Source organism: Sus scrofa, chromosome 14 (assembly GCF_054392235.1).
Source record: "Sus scrofa isolate SSC_HxYL_T2T_F1_AM1 chromosome 14, Sscrofa_HxYL_maternal_Yorkshire_Landrace_v2.0, whole genome shotgun sequence".
NCBI lineage: Eukaryota > Metazoa > Chordata > Mammalia > Artiodactyla > Suidae > Sus > Sus scrofa.
The window spans coordinates 65,196,665-65,213,933 of record NC_139396.1 but is presented as its reverse complement, the minus strand read 5'-3'; the positions used below and the strand labels follow the sequence as shown (position 1 = coordinate 65,213,933).

The window sequence follows — 17,269 nt, the reverse complement described above, 5'->3', positions numbered from 1 at the left end:
AGTTGGGACCAGAACTCAAGTATACTAGCACAGGCAAAGGCCTTTTCTTCTTCCTGGAAAAACTCAGGATCTGTCTGTCATGCTTCCCACATGTTGGAAGCACCAGGTAGAGACGAAAACATTTTCTGAGGCTTCTTTATGCCAGGCACCAAGCCCTGGGTAGAAATCCTGTCTCTTTCACTTTCTAGCTGTGGGATAGGAGGCAAGTGACTTCCCCTCTCTGAGCCTCGGTTTCCTCATCTGTAAAATGGGGATGATGGTGGCCACCTGCTAGGGTCAGCTATGCACAGGTGCTCTGGACTGGGACTAGGAGACTTGAGTTCTGACCCTGACTCTTCACTGGCAGTAGTAGCTTGAATGCAAGGCTTTGCTCCCTCTGTGTACATATCCTTGCTGGTGAAGCTTCCAAGCATCTGCCCTCAAGAGCAGGAGTCTGTTTCTTTACTCCTTGAACCTGGTCAGACCTTGCTGTGTGACTCACCATACAGCATGGCAGATGATGCCCAGCCAGTTCATAGTCTAGGCTCCTCAAGAGGCCTTAAATATGTCTGCCCATGATCTTGCAATCCTGGCCAGTTGCCATGGGAAGCAGCCAGAGATGGCTGTTGGAGGACAAGAGATATGTGGAGTAGAGGTGAACCACCCCAGGCTAGGCCTGCCTAGACCAGCTGACTGACAGCCAACCCACCCTAAACATGTTAAGAAAGGCCAGCCATAATCCACAGAACCACACACCCAACCCACAGCTGCCCACAGACACAGGCCTGGACCAGCTGAGCCCGGAAGAACCACCCTGCTAACCTCTAGACACATGAGAAATGAAACAAGCTTGCTGTTTTATGCTTTTGTGTTTGGGGTACTTTGTTACACAGCAGTAGCTGACTGATAGAGTGGTCTTGGGACAGTCTTTCCCCATCTCCAGGCCACAGTTTTCTCACCTGCAACAGGATGGAATTTGGACTCTATGAACCGTGCTCTTCCTACTCAGATTCCATAGAACTTTTGACTCTGGGGAAACCCCAGCTACATCCACTAATGGAATGGAAGGCTTTCATTTCTATTGCGGCCATTTCTCTTGTGATTTCTGCTGGTATCTGGAAATCGGTGCTGCTGGAGCCAGTGCTGCCTTCAACTCTTAACTCTCCCTTCTCGCCTGGCTCTCAAGCTGAGTTCTTACTGCCCAGAGCAGTTATATCTCTGCTTGATGGAAGGAAGTGCCTCTGGTCAAGGCACTTAATTTTTAGGGCTTGGAATTAACTTAGCACAGAACAGATTGGCAGCAGCTGAAGAGAAATATTCCACGGCTATCAATCATATGGTTACTCGGGTTTGTTATTAGGTCCTTTAATTCCTGGTTAGAGGACAGTGCTGGGGCCCATAAATAGGGAGGGATTTGGGTCTGTGCCCCATAGTGGAGCCAAGAAAGGCAATCTGGAGCTTGGATGAAACTTCGTTCTTCCAGAAACATATGCATATTTGCAGTAGGTGTCCAGAAAACGGGAAGAGGGCACCTCTCTGAGCCTTAATTTCTCCTTCTGTAAGATGGGGCAAGGGACTGCTCCTTGTGAAGCATCTCACTACCAGTTACGGTGTGGTTATAACACTGGGTTTGGCCCCAGAGACCTAGGTTCAAGTCCTGACTTGGCTTCCTTTCAGCTGTGTGACCTGGGGCAAGTGACTCCCCCTCTCTGAGCCTCAGTCTCCCCATCTGTAAAATGGGGGTAAATCACAATGTTATCACCTAGGTTTCTTAGGGAGCATTAAATGACTTACTTAACATGGAGAAAGTACTTAGTGGCTGGCATAGAGTAAGCACTCAGTGATTGTTAGACATTGATTTTGACCATGATGATGACGATGATGAATGATGATATCATCATCTATGAAATCATTCATGCCAAGTGTTTAGCCTAAAATCTAGCCTGTAGCAGGGGTGATTATTCGTCTATTTTGTGCCAGAAACCTTGCTAAGAACTTGATAGGTTGTTTAATTAATGTATACACTCACCATCTCTGTCTCTCTTTTATTCTACAGATATTTATTGAGCACTTACTATATGCCAGGCCCTAGGAATAAAGAAAATGAAATGTCCCATTATGAGGCAGGGGTCACTACCTTCGGTCACCTGCTTGAGGCTGCAGAGCCAGGGAGCAGCAGAGGCAGGCTTTAAAGATAACTCTTTTTGATCTCACCCCTGTGCTCAGCTCTTGCAGCCACACTCAGGCAGTCTGACTGGTCCTAACTCTGACTTGCTGTGTGATGCCAGGCAAGTTAACTCTCCTCTCTGGGCCCCTGCCAGCACATCCATTCTAAGATGTCTTCTCCAACAATTCCTTGTTTTTTTTTTTTTCCTCCTTTCTATGTTTTTTAAATTGTGAGACAGCAAGAGTGAGAGAGAAGAGAGATTTAAGAAATCCTTAAGGATTTAAAAGGTTCATACTTGGTTGTGATTGAGGGTAAGAGGCAATTTCCTGGTGGAGCTGGGAGGTAAGTGGTGGCTTAGGGACTAGGCATTTGGGGTGTGAAGAAGGTTTAACCTGGGGGCTCCTGACTTATTTCAAGATTATGCAACCACTGCTTCTTACCTGCAATAATAACAGTGCCAGGCAGATGGTTCTAATTGAGGCTGCAATTCAGGACACCCGCTGGGTGTCTACTGGACACTTAAGCCACTGCGAGTCCTTTGCTCACAAGGGCCCTCGGAGAATGCCCTTCCCCCATTACAGTTTGACCCACTGACACTCTTCAAAATCCTGCTTGGATGTCACCCTCTCTGTGACACTTTTAGAACCCGCAGAGATAAACCCAGTGCCCCACTATCCCCCCCGGCCACAGAACTCAGCCTGCATCTCGCCAGGTTGTCTGTTTATGGCCCTACTTCCCTCCCTGATCTTGGAGTTGCCAGAGGCCTGGGAGTCTCCTTGCCTTATCATTGAGACGCAGAGCTGGTCCCCCCAAAGGCTGTTCAAGTCCATGAAAGTGGAGGCTATGGTCTGTGCACAAACCCTAACTCTGTCCTTCATTAGCTGTGTGGCCAGAGGAAGCTGCTTCACCTCTCTGGGCTGTCATTTCCAAATCCATATAGTGGTGATGATAACGGCTGCCTCACAAGGATTCCTGGCCATTGTCATTTTCATTTATGAAGTGCCAACTACGTGCCAGACCCCACATGATATGCTTTGTATATGTTATCTCTAAATTTGGGTAATTACACCCCTATAATTATCACTACTCACATTAGCTCTAATCCATCTAATTATTATCTCTATGTAATAATGTTCATGCTCATTATTGCTCACAGATATAAACCATGCAGCTCAGGGTTTAGCTCACAGTAGGTTCTTCATAAAGGAATACTAATTAGAATTGTTATCCTAATGCCCATGGCATCAACAGACGTGCCCAGCAGATAAAGGGGAGAAAATTCTCCTCTCACCAGGCACATGTGACATGGTCTCACGGCTTAGCGAACACTGCCCAGCACCTACTGTGGGCCACCTACCCACCTCAGTCCATGGTGCCAACTCCTCCCCCCTCGCTGATGTGATAAATAACAATTGCAAACATTTAGGCCACGTGAGGGACCCCAAGGACGAAATTATTTTTACTATTAAACCCCAATTGGTTTACTAAAACTGTCAGCGGAAACCAAGAAAGATAAATTAAACCCAGCAGCTCCTGGGCCTCACGTATTCCTCGCTGGTGAGATGCTATTTTCATTCCCTCTGTGGGAGGAAAGGGGTGCCAAGTCCAGATGCCACTCTGCCAAACGTGTGCCCAAGTTTGCTGAAGAGAGAATCTTGGGCTGGTGGCCTGAGGGCTCAGCTTCCTTCCACAAAGCTTTAGTCCCATTAACTGCTCAAAATTCTTCACCTGCTGCCCAGTTTGGGCAAGTCCAGGCTCCCTCATGTGGCCTCCGAGGCTCTGCCCGACTCCCTGCCTCCTCACGGATACAGCGACTCTTGCATCTCTGAGCTCCTCTGACATGCAGGGCTTCCTCCAGCTCCGCTTGCAGATTGATGAAGACCCCAGACCCTGGAGACATCACGAGCAGGGTTCAAATCTCTGCAGTTCCCAGCTGTGTGATCTGAGTCACTCTTCTACCTCTATGGCCTCTGTTTACCCATCAGTAAAATGGGGATAATCCGAGAACCCACTGCCTGTGCCTGCAGTGAAGGTGCCTGGGATGTGAATTTTCAGGATGCACGAAGTACTCTGCATATATTCCATGTTATGGACAAATAAGAAAACAGTTGTACTTTCCTGCTTCTGGACCTTAGTACATGCTGTTCCTTTTGGCTGAAACACTGTTCCTTCCATCATTACCCCATCTTCCATCTGTACCCCAGTCTCAGCTAAGCATACACCAGGGCTTCTCTACTTCTGTACTATGGACATTGTGGGTCGGCTAATTCTTTGCGGAGGGGGCTGTGCTGTGCATTGCAGGATGGCCAGCAGCACCCTTGGGCTCTTTCCACTAGAAGCCAGTAGCACCCATGCCCCCAGCTGTGACAACAGGAAATGCCTTCAGACATTGCTAAGTGTCCAGACATTGCAAAATTGCCCCTGGTTGAGAAGTGCTCACTTAGAAAGGTTACTTTCTCAGGAAAGCTTTTCCTTCCTGTCCCTCTAGTTTAGATAAGGGTGTTAGGGACATCTCAGCGGAGGTGCTATAGGAGCTGAGACCTGCAGGGAGCTAGCGGGTGAGCTATGCAGATATTCAGGGCTGAGCATCTTGGGGCGGGGTGGAGGGGGGGTGTCAGGAGACAGAGAGAGCCAGTGAAAAAGCCCTGAGGCATGTTTACAGAACAGCAAGGAGGCCAGTGTGGCCAAAAGGAAAGAGCCAGGAGGAGAATGGAAAGAAGGGCAGCAAGAGCGGTAACCTGGGCCAGATCAGACAAGGCTTTTGTAAGAGCTTTGGCTTTAACCCTGAATAGAATGAGGAACTGAACAGAATGAACAACATTAGGTTTGGAGCATGATGTGATCACTCAGGGTACTGGGTTAAAAACAGCCCCCCTGGGGGCAAAACAGGAGCAGGGAGATTGGTGAGGACAAGACAGTGGCAGTTTAGACCACTGTGGTGGCAGTGGGGGTGTGAGAGGTGCCTGCACTCTGGGCAGATTTTGCCTCTTGAGAAGAACCAACAGGATGTGTACTGAGGACTTGGGGACAGGGGGTAGGAGAAAGGGAAGTGAGCTGGTTGTTAAATGTCTAGGCATTTGGTGAGCCTGTTGGCATTGTGCTGGTTGCTTGATATTGGCCACAGCAGGAGTATCTGCATGGAAATTGGCAAAGGCTACAAAACCGGGTGCTGCTCCCCATCCCACTTGCTAAGAAAAGCCACTGCTGAACCTTGATCAGCATCTAACTGCTCTGGAACAACTCCACGTCTTTTGGGTCTGAGCAGCTGGCAAGATAGATGACTCTTTACAAAGATGGGGAAGATTTGCAGAAAGGTTTGGAAAAAGAGAATCAAGCATTCAACTTTGGCGACACTTCATTGATGTCACTTAGACATCCAAGTAAGAGATAAGAAATCAGGTGGCTATAAGTTGAATATAATAGCTCTCCCTTCCTCCTAGGATGACTCTAAGGGGCAAATTAATTAACGTTTGTAAAGAACCTTGCGAACATGAAGTACTCAATGATGCAAATGGCTTTCTTCATCACCTTCATGAGAAAGTATCCTCAAGTCTGAATCTAGGATCCAGTAGATGCTTTTCTGGAGGGGGGGCACTTTAAAAAATTGGGTTTAAATGATGTTAGGTAGGGATGTAGTTCCTAATTCATCATAGCTCCCTCTCCTCCATGTTTTATTTCACACCAGCCCCAGTTCTCGTTTTATGTTACTTGCCTGGCCCTGCTGGAGTCAGCATTTGCACCCTCTCTGTTCAAGGCAACCCATCACTTTGCAGAGGAGAAATGCGAAGCCCAGAGAGGCCAGGTGACCAGTCCAGCGTTGCTCAAGGATTACTGCCAGGGCACAATGGAGGGAAGCCAGGGGTCCTCCCTCCCAGCCAACACTCACATTTATGGTTGCCAGGACAACTGGAAGAAAGTCTGTCCCCTGCAAGGGTTCCTTTACTGATGCTAATGCTGGTAGGGCCTGGCTTCGGGAAGGATTTCTGCTTTAACTGTTCCAGGTTCCTGGATTGGCTGCCCCACTGCATGCTTTGCAGTGGAAATAAAACCCCATCCGGTGTCAAGCTGAAGGTTAATTGAATATTTGATGCCTAGAGGGGATGAAAGCAGGGTTTCCACATTCCTATTTCCTTCTCCAGCCCTCTGACACCAAGGGGAGATGTGGGCCAATCTTGGTGAAGCAAAATTGCCCATAAGGGATGCATGCCATAATGAGAGGATGGCTGAGCCATGCAGAAGGAAGGGGACTACAGACTGTGTTTTGGGGTGTGGAGCTGGCAGACCTGCCACAAGAGAAGCCAGGATATCAGGAGCTGATTTCCTCTTCACTTGGCTGAAGACTGAGGAGGTTTGCCAGGAACTTCTGGTGGTGGGGTATTCATCAATACCCCATAAATTTATATTTATTATGAAGGCAATGGGGAGCCACAGAAGGCTTCCTAGAGGAAGCACTTTTAGAATGGATCCTACTACCAGAAAACTACTAGAGCTCATTAAAGAATTTGGTCAAGTAGCAGGATACAAAATTAATATACGGAAATCTGTTTGCATTTCTATACACTAATAAAACATCAGAAAGAGAAATTAAGGAAACAATTCCATTTACCATGGCATCAAAAAGAATAAAATATCTAGGAATAGATCCACCTAAGGAGGCAAAAGACCTGTACTCTGAAAACTATAAGATACTGATGAAAGAAACTGAAGGTGGCACAAAGAGATGGAAAGAAATACTATGTCATTGGGCTGGAAGAATCAATATTGTTAAAATGACCATATTACCTAAGGCAATCTAAAGATTTGGTGCAATACTCATCAAAATACAAATGGTATTTTCATGGAACTAGAATAAAATATTTTAAAATTCATATGGAAATATAAAAGACCCCAAATAACCAAACAATCTTGAGAAAGAATAATGGAGCTGGGGGAATCAAGCTCCCTAACTTCAGACTATAGCATAAAGCTACAGTCATCAAAATGATATGGTATTAGCACAAAACCAGACACATAAATCAATGAAATAGGATAGAAAGCCCATAAATAAACTCACACATTTACAGTCAATTACTCTATAACAAAGGAGGCATGCATATATAATGGAGAAAAGATAATCTCTTCAATAAGCAGTGCTGGGAAAACTGGACAGCTACATGCAGAAGAATGAAATAAGGAATTCTCTAACACCATATAAAAAATAAACTCAAAATGGATTAAAGACTTAAATGTAAGACTGGATACTAGAATGGAGTTTCCCAGTTGAAGGAAGCTTCAGCTCAGAGAACTCCAGGACTTCCCTCTGTAACCCTACCCAACCTCCATGCTCCAGCCACATTAAACTCCTTTTAAGTCACTAAGTGGACTGCCTTCTCTCTCATTTCCACATGCTGTTCACACCATCTGGACACTCTTCCTTTACCTTCAACACATGCCTACCCTCTTTCACCCCAGCTTGGAAGTCACTTCCTCCTGAAGCCCTCTATGATTTCACTCAGGCTACTTCAGCTGCCTGCCGTCCTCATAACTGTTGTTATCATACTACATATAGTTTCTTGTTCTCCTCATCTACTAGACAGTGAGGGTGGAGACTGTTACACTTCTCTCACAACTGTACCTCTAGTGCCTAGCCTAGTGCCCACACACAGTAGGTGCACAGCTTTTTTCCACATCCAGAGACCAGCCAATCCACTCTCTTCCAATATAAGCCTTACTGATGAGAGCCTTTTCAGTGCCTAAAACTGTGCTTGACTCATAGTACTCACAAAATATATCTTGAATGAATAAGTGCTTTGTTCCAGACTTCTAAAAGTCTGAGAGATAAGAATGAGAGAAAGGGTGTGAATTCTCATGGAGCAGTGAGGGAGGCAATGGGCAAGGTATGCTTAAAGCATGCTTCCAGTAGCCATGAGACGCCAATGTTCCAGGAACCTCGTTACAGATGAGAAAAACCAAGGGTTGGAGAAAAGCCCAGAGTCACATAGCTGTAGGTGGAGGGGAAGGAATTCTGACCCAGACTGACCCAACCCCGAGACCATAAAGGGCAACTGTGCAAGGTCTGCCAATACATGATTCAGGATAGCTTCTGAGGACACTTTCAGTGCCTCCAAGGGTCAGCTTCAAAGGCAGTCACTCATAATATTATAAACAACTTCCCTCTTGCAAGGCTCCTCTACAGAGCCAGGGCGGTCCAGCAAGTAGATTTCTACTCCAGGATTGAGGGGAGAGCTGACTCTCAAGGGCTTTGGCTGCATCTAGAGAGGCTCCTCTGAACTTGGCATCTCCCCACTGTCCTGGCCACATGTCTGGGTCTGCAGGAAAGCCCTTTCTTCTATTTTTCTAGCACCACTGCCTGACTGTGTTCCCTTCTCCTGATCCCTGGGGAGTCAGAGAGGAAAAGTTCTGGATGGAAGATCTAATAGGCATCCCTAGTGAGTATCAGAAATACCCCCACTGCCAGGTAAGTCTGTTTATCATAGCATTTCTTCATTAAGCAACATTCCCTGAGCATCTACTGTGTGTCAGGCTCTGTGTTAGACCCTGGAATAGAGATAAACCAGATCGGGTCCTGACCACAAGGACCTTCTGATCTGGTTGAGAGAGACAGAGAGGAAAATAAGCCACTGCAGTGCAGAGTGTACCTGTTATCTTCTATTCTTTTCTCCTCCTACTGACCATTCTGGCTATTCAGTCCTTTGAAAATTCTGTGCTCACTCTTGCCACAGGGCCTTTACACATTCTGTTCCTTTTGGATGAGTTAACATGAACTCATCCTTTAGTTCTGAGCTTTATCAGATCCTCAGGAAAGGCTTTTCTGACCCTCTTCTTTACATCAAATCCCCATTATGGGATCTCATAGCACCAGGCCTCTTTCCTTACATCATTTATCAAAGTTACAGTATTCAATTACTGATACTGCTCCCTATCCCTGAGGAGAGGGACTCTTTCTGGGTGTGTATGATGTTGTTGTCTCCTGCCATTGGGACTCCAATTCTTTGCACAGTCCCTGACACACAGTAAATGCTTAATTAATATTGGCTGAAAGAATAAAGCAGGAGCAATTTCTTCCCCAGTCTGGCTGGACTTAGGAGTCCACCCATCATAAACACTCACAATTGGATATCTAAGAAGATCCGTTTCTCCTCCCCTACGTGGATCTTCCAGATACAATCTTCACCTTCCACGTAGGGCTCTGGCCAGTTTGGGGACAGTACTACCCCAGCCACAGCAGAGAGCTCCCCACCACACATGGCTGTAAAAGACACAGACAGACAGACATACCCACATTATTCATAGAGAAGCAGATATGACATTGCAGTTGAGAGTGTGGGCTATGAAGTCAGACAGTCCACACATGTGTGTAGAATGATTAAATTAGGACTGGCCACCTGCCTCCTTCAGCTGAAGGTTGGCCAAGGTGGGGCAAAGACATTACATTGGGGGTTTGCATTCACAGATTCAACCAAGTGTGAGTCAAAATACTTGAAAAAAATTCCAGGGGTTCCTGTCGTGGCACAGTGGAAACAAATCTGACTAGGAACCATGAACTTGGGGTTTCGATCCCTGGCCTCGCTCAGTGGGTTAAGGATCCAGTGCTGCCGTGAGCTGTAATGTAGGTCACAGATGTGGCTCAGATCTTGCTTTGCTGTGGCTGTGGCGAAGGCTGGCAGCTGTAGCTCTGATTAGACCCCTAGCCTGGGAACCTCCATATGCCACGGGTATGGCCATAAAAAGCACACATACACACACACACACACACACACACACACACACATTCCAGAAAGCTTCCAAAAGCAAAACTTGAACTTGCTACTCACTATTCATGTAGTGCTTACATTGTATTTACAACTATTCACATATTAACACTGTATTTACACTGTATTTCGAACATTCCCACAGCATCCCCATTGTATTTACAACTATTTACATAGTATTTACATTGGATTAGGGATTATAAGTAATCTAGAGATGACATAACGTATATAAGAGGATGTGCATAGGTTGTATGAAAACACTATGCCATTTTACATAAGCGACTTGAACATCCTTGAATTTTGGTGTGGTGTTGGGAAGGTCCTGGAACCAGATTCCAAGGGATGGCGGTAGTTCTCTCAGGACCAAGGATAGCACTCAATGTTTCAAGTGATTCCTCAACAGTCCTCCCCTTGAACCCGGTGAGCAGTGACTGAGAGATGGTACATTCAAGTCACGTGGCCCTGGGTTTGGGTCTTGCCTCTGTGGCCAACAGGCTCTGTGATAAGGCAGAGGCTCTGTGATAAGTCCTCCCTTGGTACTTCAGGGATAAATACCAGTGCTGACTTCACAGGGTTTTCCTGAGGCTTAACTGAGCTCATGGATGTCAAATGCAGTACAGTGCCTGGCACAAGGTAAGCATTCAGTAATTCTTATTTAATGGTCCTGTGAAAGCCCTGGCTCTGAACCGGAAGCAGAGACGTGGCTGCACCTGGCTCCTGGCCCTTTAAATTTCACTCTGTGTTTACCGCTTTGGAAAGTTCTCAATGTGGCAGAGGCCAGAGCACCAATAAATTCCGCTCTGTTAAACCAGCACATTTAATACCGGGATCAATCCCTCACCAGGGCAAGGCTATGATTTCACGCCAACTGCCATCCGGGCAGCGGCTGCCAGGAGTGAGAGCTCTCTTCATTACTCCTCATTCCCCACAAGAGTCCAGGCTGGGGGTGGTTCAGTGGCCTTGAATATGGAGAAATGGAGAGGGCAGAACGCTGGGAGCCCATGTAGATGAGGGTTCCACACAGTCAACATTGTCCAGAGGGGCTCAGAGCACAGGTATCTGAGAATAGAGAGACCTGAGGTCCATTCCTGCCTCTGCCAATTACCCTCAGCGTGTTCTCAGGCAGGTCACTTCACAGCTTCCATTTCTTCATCTGTAAATGGGGTCAATAACAATATGCACTTCACAGGATTATAGTGAGGATTAAATCAAATAATGTACAGACAGAGTGCCTGCAAGACAGCTTTTGCAGTCCTGTTGACAATTATGATTATCATGATCATCACTGTTATTCATTATACTCAGGGCTGTCATGTGTTGTTGGGTGGGTTGCACACTGCACAAGAGTGTGTAGCACCTGTAGGAGCTGAAATTCATGCAACAACCTGCTTACCAAGCTATGCGCAATGTGGCCTTGTGCCTGGATTTTCCATTTTGTGATTTTCTCAAGGACCAGCAGCAAATCCAACCCAAAGGAGAGTGAGCTCTGGAAAGGGTTCTAATCCTAAAATTGGTATATAAGCTGGGCCTCTTCATCTGAAGGGCTGGAGGGCCCTGGGAGAAGGGCTGTGACCCACTCACCTCTGCACAGGGGCTCAGTGTCATTCCAGTAGGGGTCCCGCATGTTGATGCACTCAATGATGGCTGGGCCCTGCTCCAGAGAGTGGCCGGGGTCACAAGTGAACTCCACGATGGTCCCGATGTTATAGGTAGGGTCAGACGTGGTGAAGTTCCCATTCTGAATGTAGGGCTCATAGCAATGGCCTTTCTCAAAGGCTGGGGTGGGGACACAAAAGAGGGTAGCGGCTCAAATGAGTCAGGGGCCACCCATAGGGCTGTGTCTTAGAAGCAGGGGCCCCTCTCGCTGCTCAGGGAATCCCCAAGGAAAATGGGTACCAGATCCCATGTTCCAGTTCCAGCTGACCTGCTGAGGGCCCCTGGGCCATGCATTTGGCTTCTCTTGTCTCCCTATTTTCGTATCTAAAGTGGGAACAAGAACCTCTGCTCTCCCAACACCACAGAGGTGGCCGGTGGAAGTCCAAAGGGCCATCTAGACACTGCCTCTTCCCCATCCTTAGCAGGTCAGGCTTCCACCTTCCAGGGCCAGCCTCTGCCCTGCTCCCACACTGCCCACTCCATGAGATGGGGGGGGGCCCCCCCGGGATCCTCACCCTCAAACCGGATGTTAAAGGCTGAGACTGCCCGCGCCTGGTCAGACATGAATTCGATGCGGATAGTGTGGCCATCACTCAGCAGGCCCTCGAAGGGGACGCTCTCGGTTTGCAGGGAGTCATAGAGAAGAGCAGACTTGTTGGTCAGCCCACTGTAGACCATCATCCTGGCAGTGGGAAAGGAGACAAGGGCCACAGAGGTCTTGGGTCACTGACACGCAGCCGTGGGAGGTGTGTGCCTGGGGCACCCTCTCTGGAGCCCCCACATTCCCAGACGCACATCCCGACGTCACCCCATACTCGCCCACAAGCTCTGCTCCATCTTTGGGACTTTGTTTCCCCGTCTGCACAATGCTTGTCCTAGATTCATGGACAGATTCTGAGCTCATAGGAAGAGTGATGTGTGTGACATAATGACCAGACTAATTAACTGATACTAATTATTATTACTAACTGAGAAGTTAGAGTGATTGGATCAACCTCATTCCTGAAACACTGTTATATACCATCATATAGAGTCTTGACTTCAACTTCTGAGCTGTGTGACTTTGGGCAAGAACACATCAACTCACTGAGCCTGTTTCCTCATCTGTAAAATGAGTACAAACACACCTCCAGCAGGGTGTGGGGACTGGAGACCATGGGTATAAAGTGCCCAGGACAGGGCAAATCAAATTACCAAGCATTGGACCCTACCAGGCTCTGTCCCTGATTCTTATCTCCTAAGAGTACTGAGCGTGGAGTCAGAAGTCCTGATTTCCAGGTGCCAATTCCCCACCCACTGAGGTCACACAAGTCACAACGTATCTTGGGCCTCAGTTTCCACAAGTGTGAAAAGAGGGTTCATAATGGATTTCCTACTTATCTCACAGGGACTTTGAGAATATGACAGGATAAAGTGCCCTGAAAAATGAAAGGTATTAGGAAAAATGCTGGTACTCATTTTCGTTATTAGAACTCGGTGACATGACTCTTTGCCAGCTTTGGTGTTTTTAAAGAAGTTATGCAAAATGGGAAAGAAAGTGTACAAATAGGCTAACTTACTTTTATGGAGTCATAAACAGGCATTTTAAATTCTTTTATTTTTACTGTGACCCATAAAAAGGGTTTATATTATGTTGCCCAGATGAATTTACAATGTTACCAAAATGCATAAATGTTGGAGCCAGTTTGTTCATTTTGTCATGTGTCCACTGCGGCTGGGGTGAGGTGGGGGCCAGGGTAGAGGCCAAGGGCCATCCCAAGAATGGGGAGGGGTCTCTTCCCAACCCTCTGATCCCACTGACTTTGTTCTATCTTAGAGGCTGTGCCTCAGGACTCCTCTTTTAGAGAACCGAGACTTTGGCCCAAAGGGTTGCTCTGGAGGAACCCCCAAGACCTCAAAATCTCTACAATCAATCTTCCAAAAATGGCAATTTTCTAGCTATATTCTCTAGAATGTCTGAACTAGTAATTAGTTTTACCTCAAATTTATAATAGCCTGGTCAAAATGGGTGTGGAAAATGCCAGGTTAAATAAAAATTAAACATTTTTTCCCCTTGAAGGACTTGTCAGTGCCTTTGCCAGCCAATGTGTATTAGCAGCTTCCTAGACAGAAATGGAGCATACAGTGTCTCCTAAACGTGTTTGACCAGGGACCCCACCTTTTACACTGCATATTATGGGACTGGAGCTTAGAATGACTTCATTTTGAGGGGGGGGGGCATGGAAATCATCTTAAATTCTTTCTCCATGTCTCTCCTCTATTCAAAATCCTTCCCAGCTCTCTATAGCTTACAGAAGCAGCCTAGCACACAAAGCTCTTGGGGGCAAATATGACCCCAATTTAACTCTAAATCTTTGCTCACCCCCGACTCCTATTTTCCTTGCTTGGGATACTCCGCCCACCCACCATATTTTTGGGTTCCTGGATTAAATTTCTTGCCAAGATTTATATTAAGGTTCCATTTCTTATGTGGAGGCTTATTTAGCTCTAAGCTCTTGCAACGGTGGTATTTTAGCTGTTCTTCCTCAATAAAGTTCACAGACAGATAAAGTTAATTTCTCTTTTCTTCTTAGCACAGCAAGTGTCTTCACAGGGTTTGTGTGTGTGTGTGTGTGAGGGGTGTGTGTGCATGCTGACCTTTAACCTTAATGAACTCCTCCAAACTTTGTTCCCTGTGGACACACTTGAGAATTGGTTTTCCCTGGTGGCTGTCAACCCCTTTCAGAAACCCTCGCAGGGCTCCACAGAAACTACTAGCAAAACTACTGTATCCATGTGTATGTTAGTCTCATTTATCAGGATTTCATAAACTTTGAGAAAATACTCATTTGGGTTAATTTTTTTCTCTCTTGGCACACTCTCATCATCTGGTATAAATGTAAACTTGGTTTATTCCCAGAACGATTCAGATGAGGCAGACCAGAGGTCTAAGAGTCAGGAAGAGTCCACCACTGAGGGTTCCCAGCTCCTGCTTCCCAATCAGTCTCCAGGGGGAAAGATTGGGCCTCTGTTTCTTGTCGGGTCCCTGAGGTCATTCTGATGCTGCCAAGAAACCATGTTCTGAAGCTCCTGTGATTTATTGATAGGAGCTGTTTGGAATAAAGTGACTATGTGGAGGGAAGTGGACCCCAGAGTTGGGTAAATTCCTCAGTTGTCTGGCATTTTCTCTCAGAATCCTTTCCTAGAGGGTAAGGGCCTAGGTTTGCAGCTTCAAAGAAGCCAGGACACTGTAATTCCTGAGAGTTCTACAGTGCTGGCATTCTGGCCCTACCCATACCTTGTGAGCACTCGTTACTCACATATTTTCTGCTGGCTTCGGGTCTCTGAGGATCAGCCAGCTTCAAGAGCCCAAGGGGTGGCAAACAATGTAGGGGAGTCTGTGTCCAGGAGCACCTCTCATCCAGTGATGGAGGGGGTGGATAAATACCCCAGCTTCCTTTCCTTCCCATAGGAACACTCAGAGTCATGCTCACCACAGCTTCCTGGAGGCCCCCAGTAGACAGAGGCCAGTTGCCTCTGCAGTCACCTGCCTATTAACACATACTGTATCTAGCCCCTTCCCATCTCTGCTCACTTTCCTCATGCTTTCTAGCATCAGTTCCCGAATAAACCACTTTCTTTCACATCCTTGTCAGCAGGTCTGTTTCTAAGGGAACCCACCCTAAGTCAGCAGGTATAAATGGCTAAGGTTCTAGTTTTCTAGAACATTCCAGAGTGTTCTAGAATAAGTTCTCAAATGATTGTTCTCAGATTCTGGATTCTGTGCACATTATTTAGCATCTACAGACATGCTCTTGGTTAGATGTTGTCTTGTATCTTCTCAAGTGCCCTCATGTGCAGAAATCTGGTTTTTCCATTTCAGCTTCCTATCATACCAGGAACTAATGCCCCCTACTCCCTTCCTGTTCTCCTTGGAGCCTAAAACATGACTAGGCACAGAGCAGGTGCTCAATAAACATCCCCTCCTTGTTCAACTGTGAAGAGGGATGAGCAGGAGAAAGGATGAGGCTGTGCAGTGTGGGGGAACTGGATCCCTTTCTCGCCTCTGCCCTACCCTGCTGTGTGACTGTGTATGTCCCTTTCCCTCTGTATGCCCTAGTTTCCTTTTGTGTAAATGGAAGAGATTGAAGCTGATGGTCTCCAACATCCTTGCCACCCTCCCTGGCTCTTCCTTTTTTGACTTCCACGAGTCAACGTTTTTTAGCCACTTCAAGACTCCAAATCCCTATTCTACTACTCTGGGAGGGAATGAGGCTGGCTGGGGACCCTCAGAGGTTTACCTGTCCTTCTCGTGCAGTGACAGCCTTTCAAAGTGCAGATGCAGCTTCTGGCCCTCTGGGGCTTCAATCGTCCACACACAGAACTGGCTCCCACTGGCATTTCCAGAGTGACTTGGAGAGAGGACGCGGCCAATGGTGGCGTTGTGCACAGCCCCTCCACACGGGGCTGGGGGCAGGGAGTAGGGGTAGGTGGGCGATGAGGGGAGAGCAGAGAGAGACAGAGAGAGAGGGAGGAAGTGAGTGCTTCATCCTTCCCTGGTCGTCCCCACGCCTTCGTGGGAGGAAACAATCTCGGAAGAGAGAAGTAACAGGAAACGCCTGTCCTCCTGAGATGGGTTCATCCTATTTGGTAGGAGATGTAATTCCACGACTGGAACTGTTGCCACATGCGGTCCACGGGTAGGGGAAGAAATGTTTGTGATTTAAGGATTCTCTCATGGTGCTGGCCATGCCCTGATTCTTAATTACAAAACGGTAATCAGGAAGGACATAAAGAGGCAGTTCACAAAAGAAGAAATATACTTTTAGTACTTAGTAAGCACTAAACTGTTCAGCCTCACTGATAATAAAGGAAATGCAAACCAAAACTGTATTCTCTATTCATCCACCTAATTGGTCAAGATAAATAGCAGCAATAAACAGGAGATGATACAGGTGATGGGAAATGGACACTCTCATTCAGGACCAGTTAGAATGCAAACTGCTATGACCTTTCAGGAGGGCAATTTGGTGAGGAATCGAGAAAATATGTCCAAATGCTTTGGCCTAGTAATTAAGGTTCTGGGAATTCACCTTAAGGTTTAGGGTGTTTCACAAAAATGTATGAATGGGAATGTTCACTAGGCATGTGGATTGCTAGATTGCTTCTAATAGCAAAAAATGAGAATGAACATGAATGTCCACTTATAGATGCTTAGTGAAATAAACACATTTCATTCATATATATAAACTATGTCCTCGAAGAATACTTGAGAATACAGGAAAATTAAATTATCACTATACTTTAAGTGGGGAAAAAAGAGTTAGAAAATGGTCCACCATAACTATTTCAATGAGCTATATGCAAGGATCAGTTGAGACCAAGAATATAAAAGTGATTTGCTATAATCTTCAACACTTTTATGTTTCCTGGAAATTTTTTTCCAGCAGAGTCATATATTACTTTTATCATAAAGATCTAATAAATATTAGGAAGTGATTTGTGAAATGGGAAGAGTTATAGAAATGTGAGGAAGGAGTCTTATTCTTAGCAGCTATTTGATGCTCATTAAATGTTTGTTGAATGACTGCATGACTGATAAGGACTTGGATAGATGAGAAAGGCAGATAGCCCCCTTCTCTGCTCTGGCCTCTACTGTGACCTGCAGCACAGATATTGCCAAGAAGTCTTGCACTTCTTTTGGAATCATGAACAGAATCATGAACAGAATAGCAGA

General features: G+C 46.4%; 1 protein-coding gene across 1 annotated transcript in view; it reads right to left on the bottom strand.

Moving 5' to 3' along the window:
* Positions 1-17,269, bottom strand: part of SEZ6L (seizure related 6 homolog like) — a 205,430-nt gene that overhangs the window by 52,421 nt on the left and 135,740 nt on the right. The window contains exons 7-10 of the mRNA XM_013983000.3: positions 15,834-15,999; positions 12,069-12,235; positions 11,479-11,673; positions 9,257-9,395 (exon numbers count right to left, since the gene is read on the bottom strand). Of these exons, the coding sequence (XP_013838454.3) occupies positions 9,257-9,395; positions 11,479-11,673; positions 12,069-12,235; positions 15,834-15,999 (667 nt within the window). The remainder of the gene's footprint in view (positions 1-9,256; positions 9,396-11,478; positions 11,674-12,068; positions 12,236-15,833; positions 16,000-17,269) is intronic.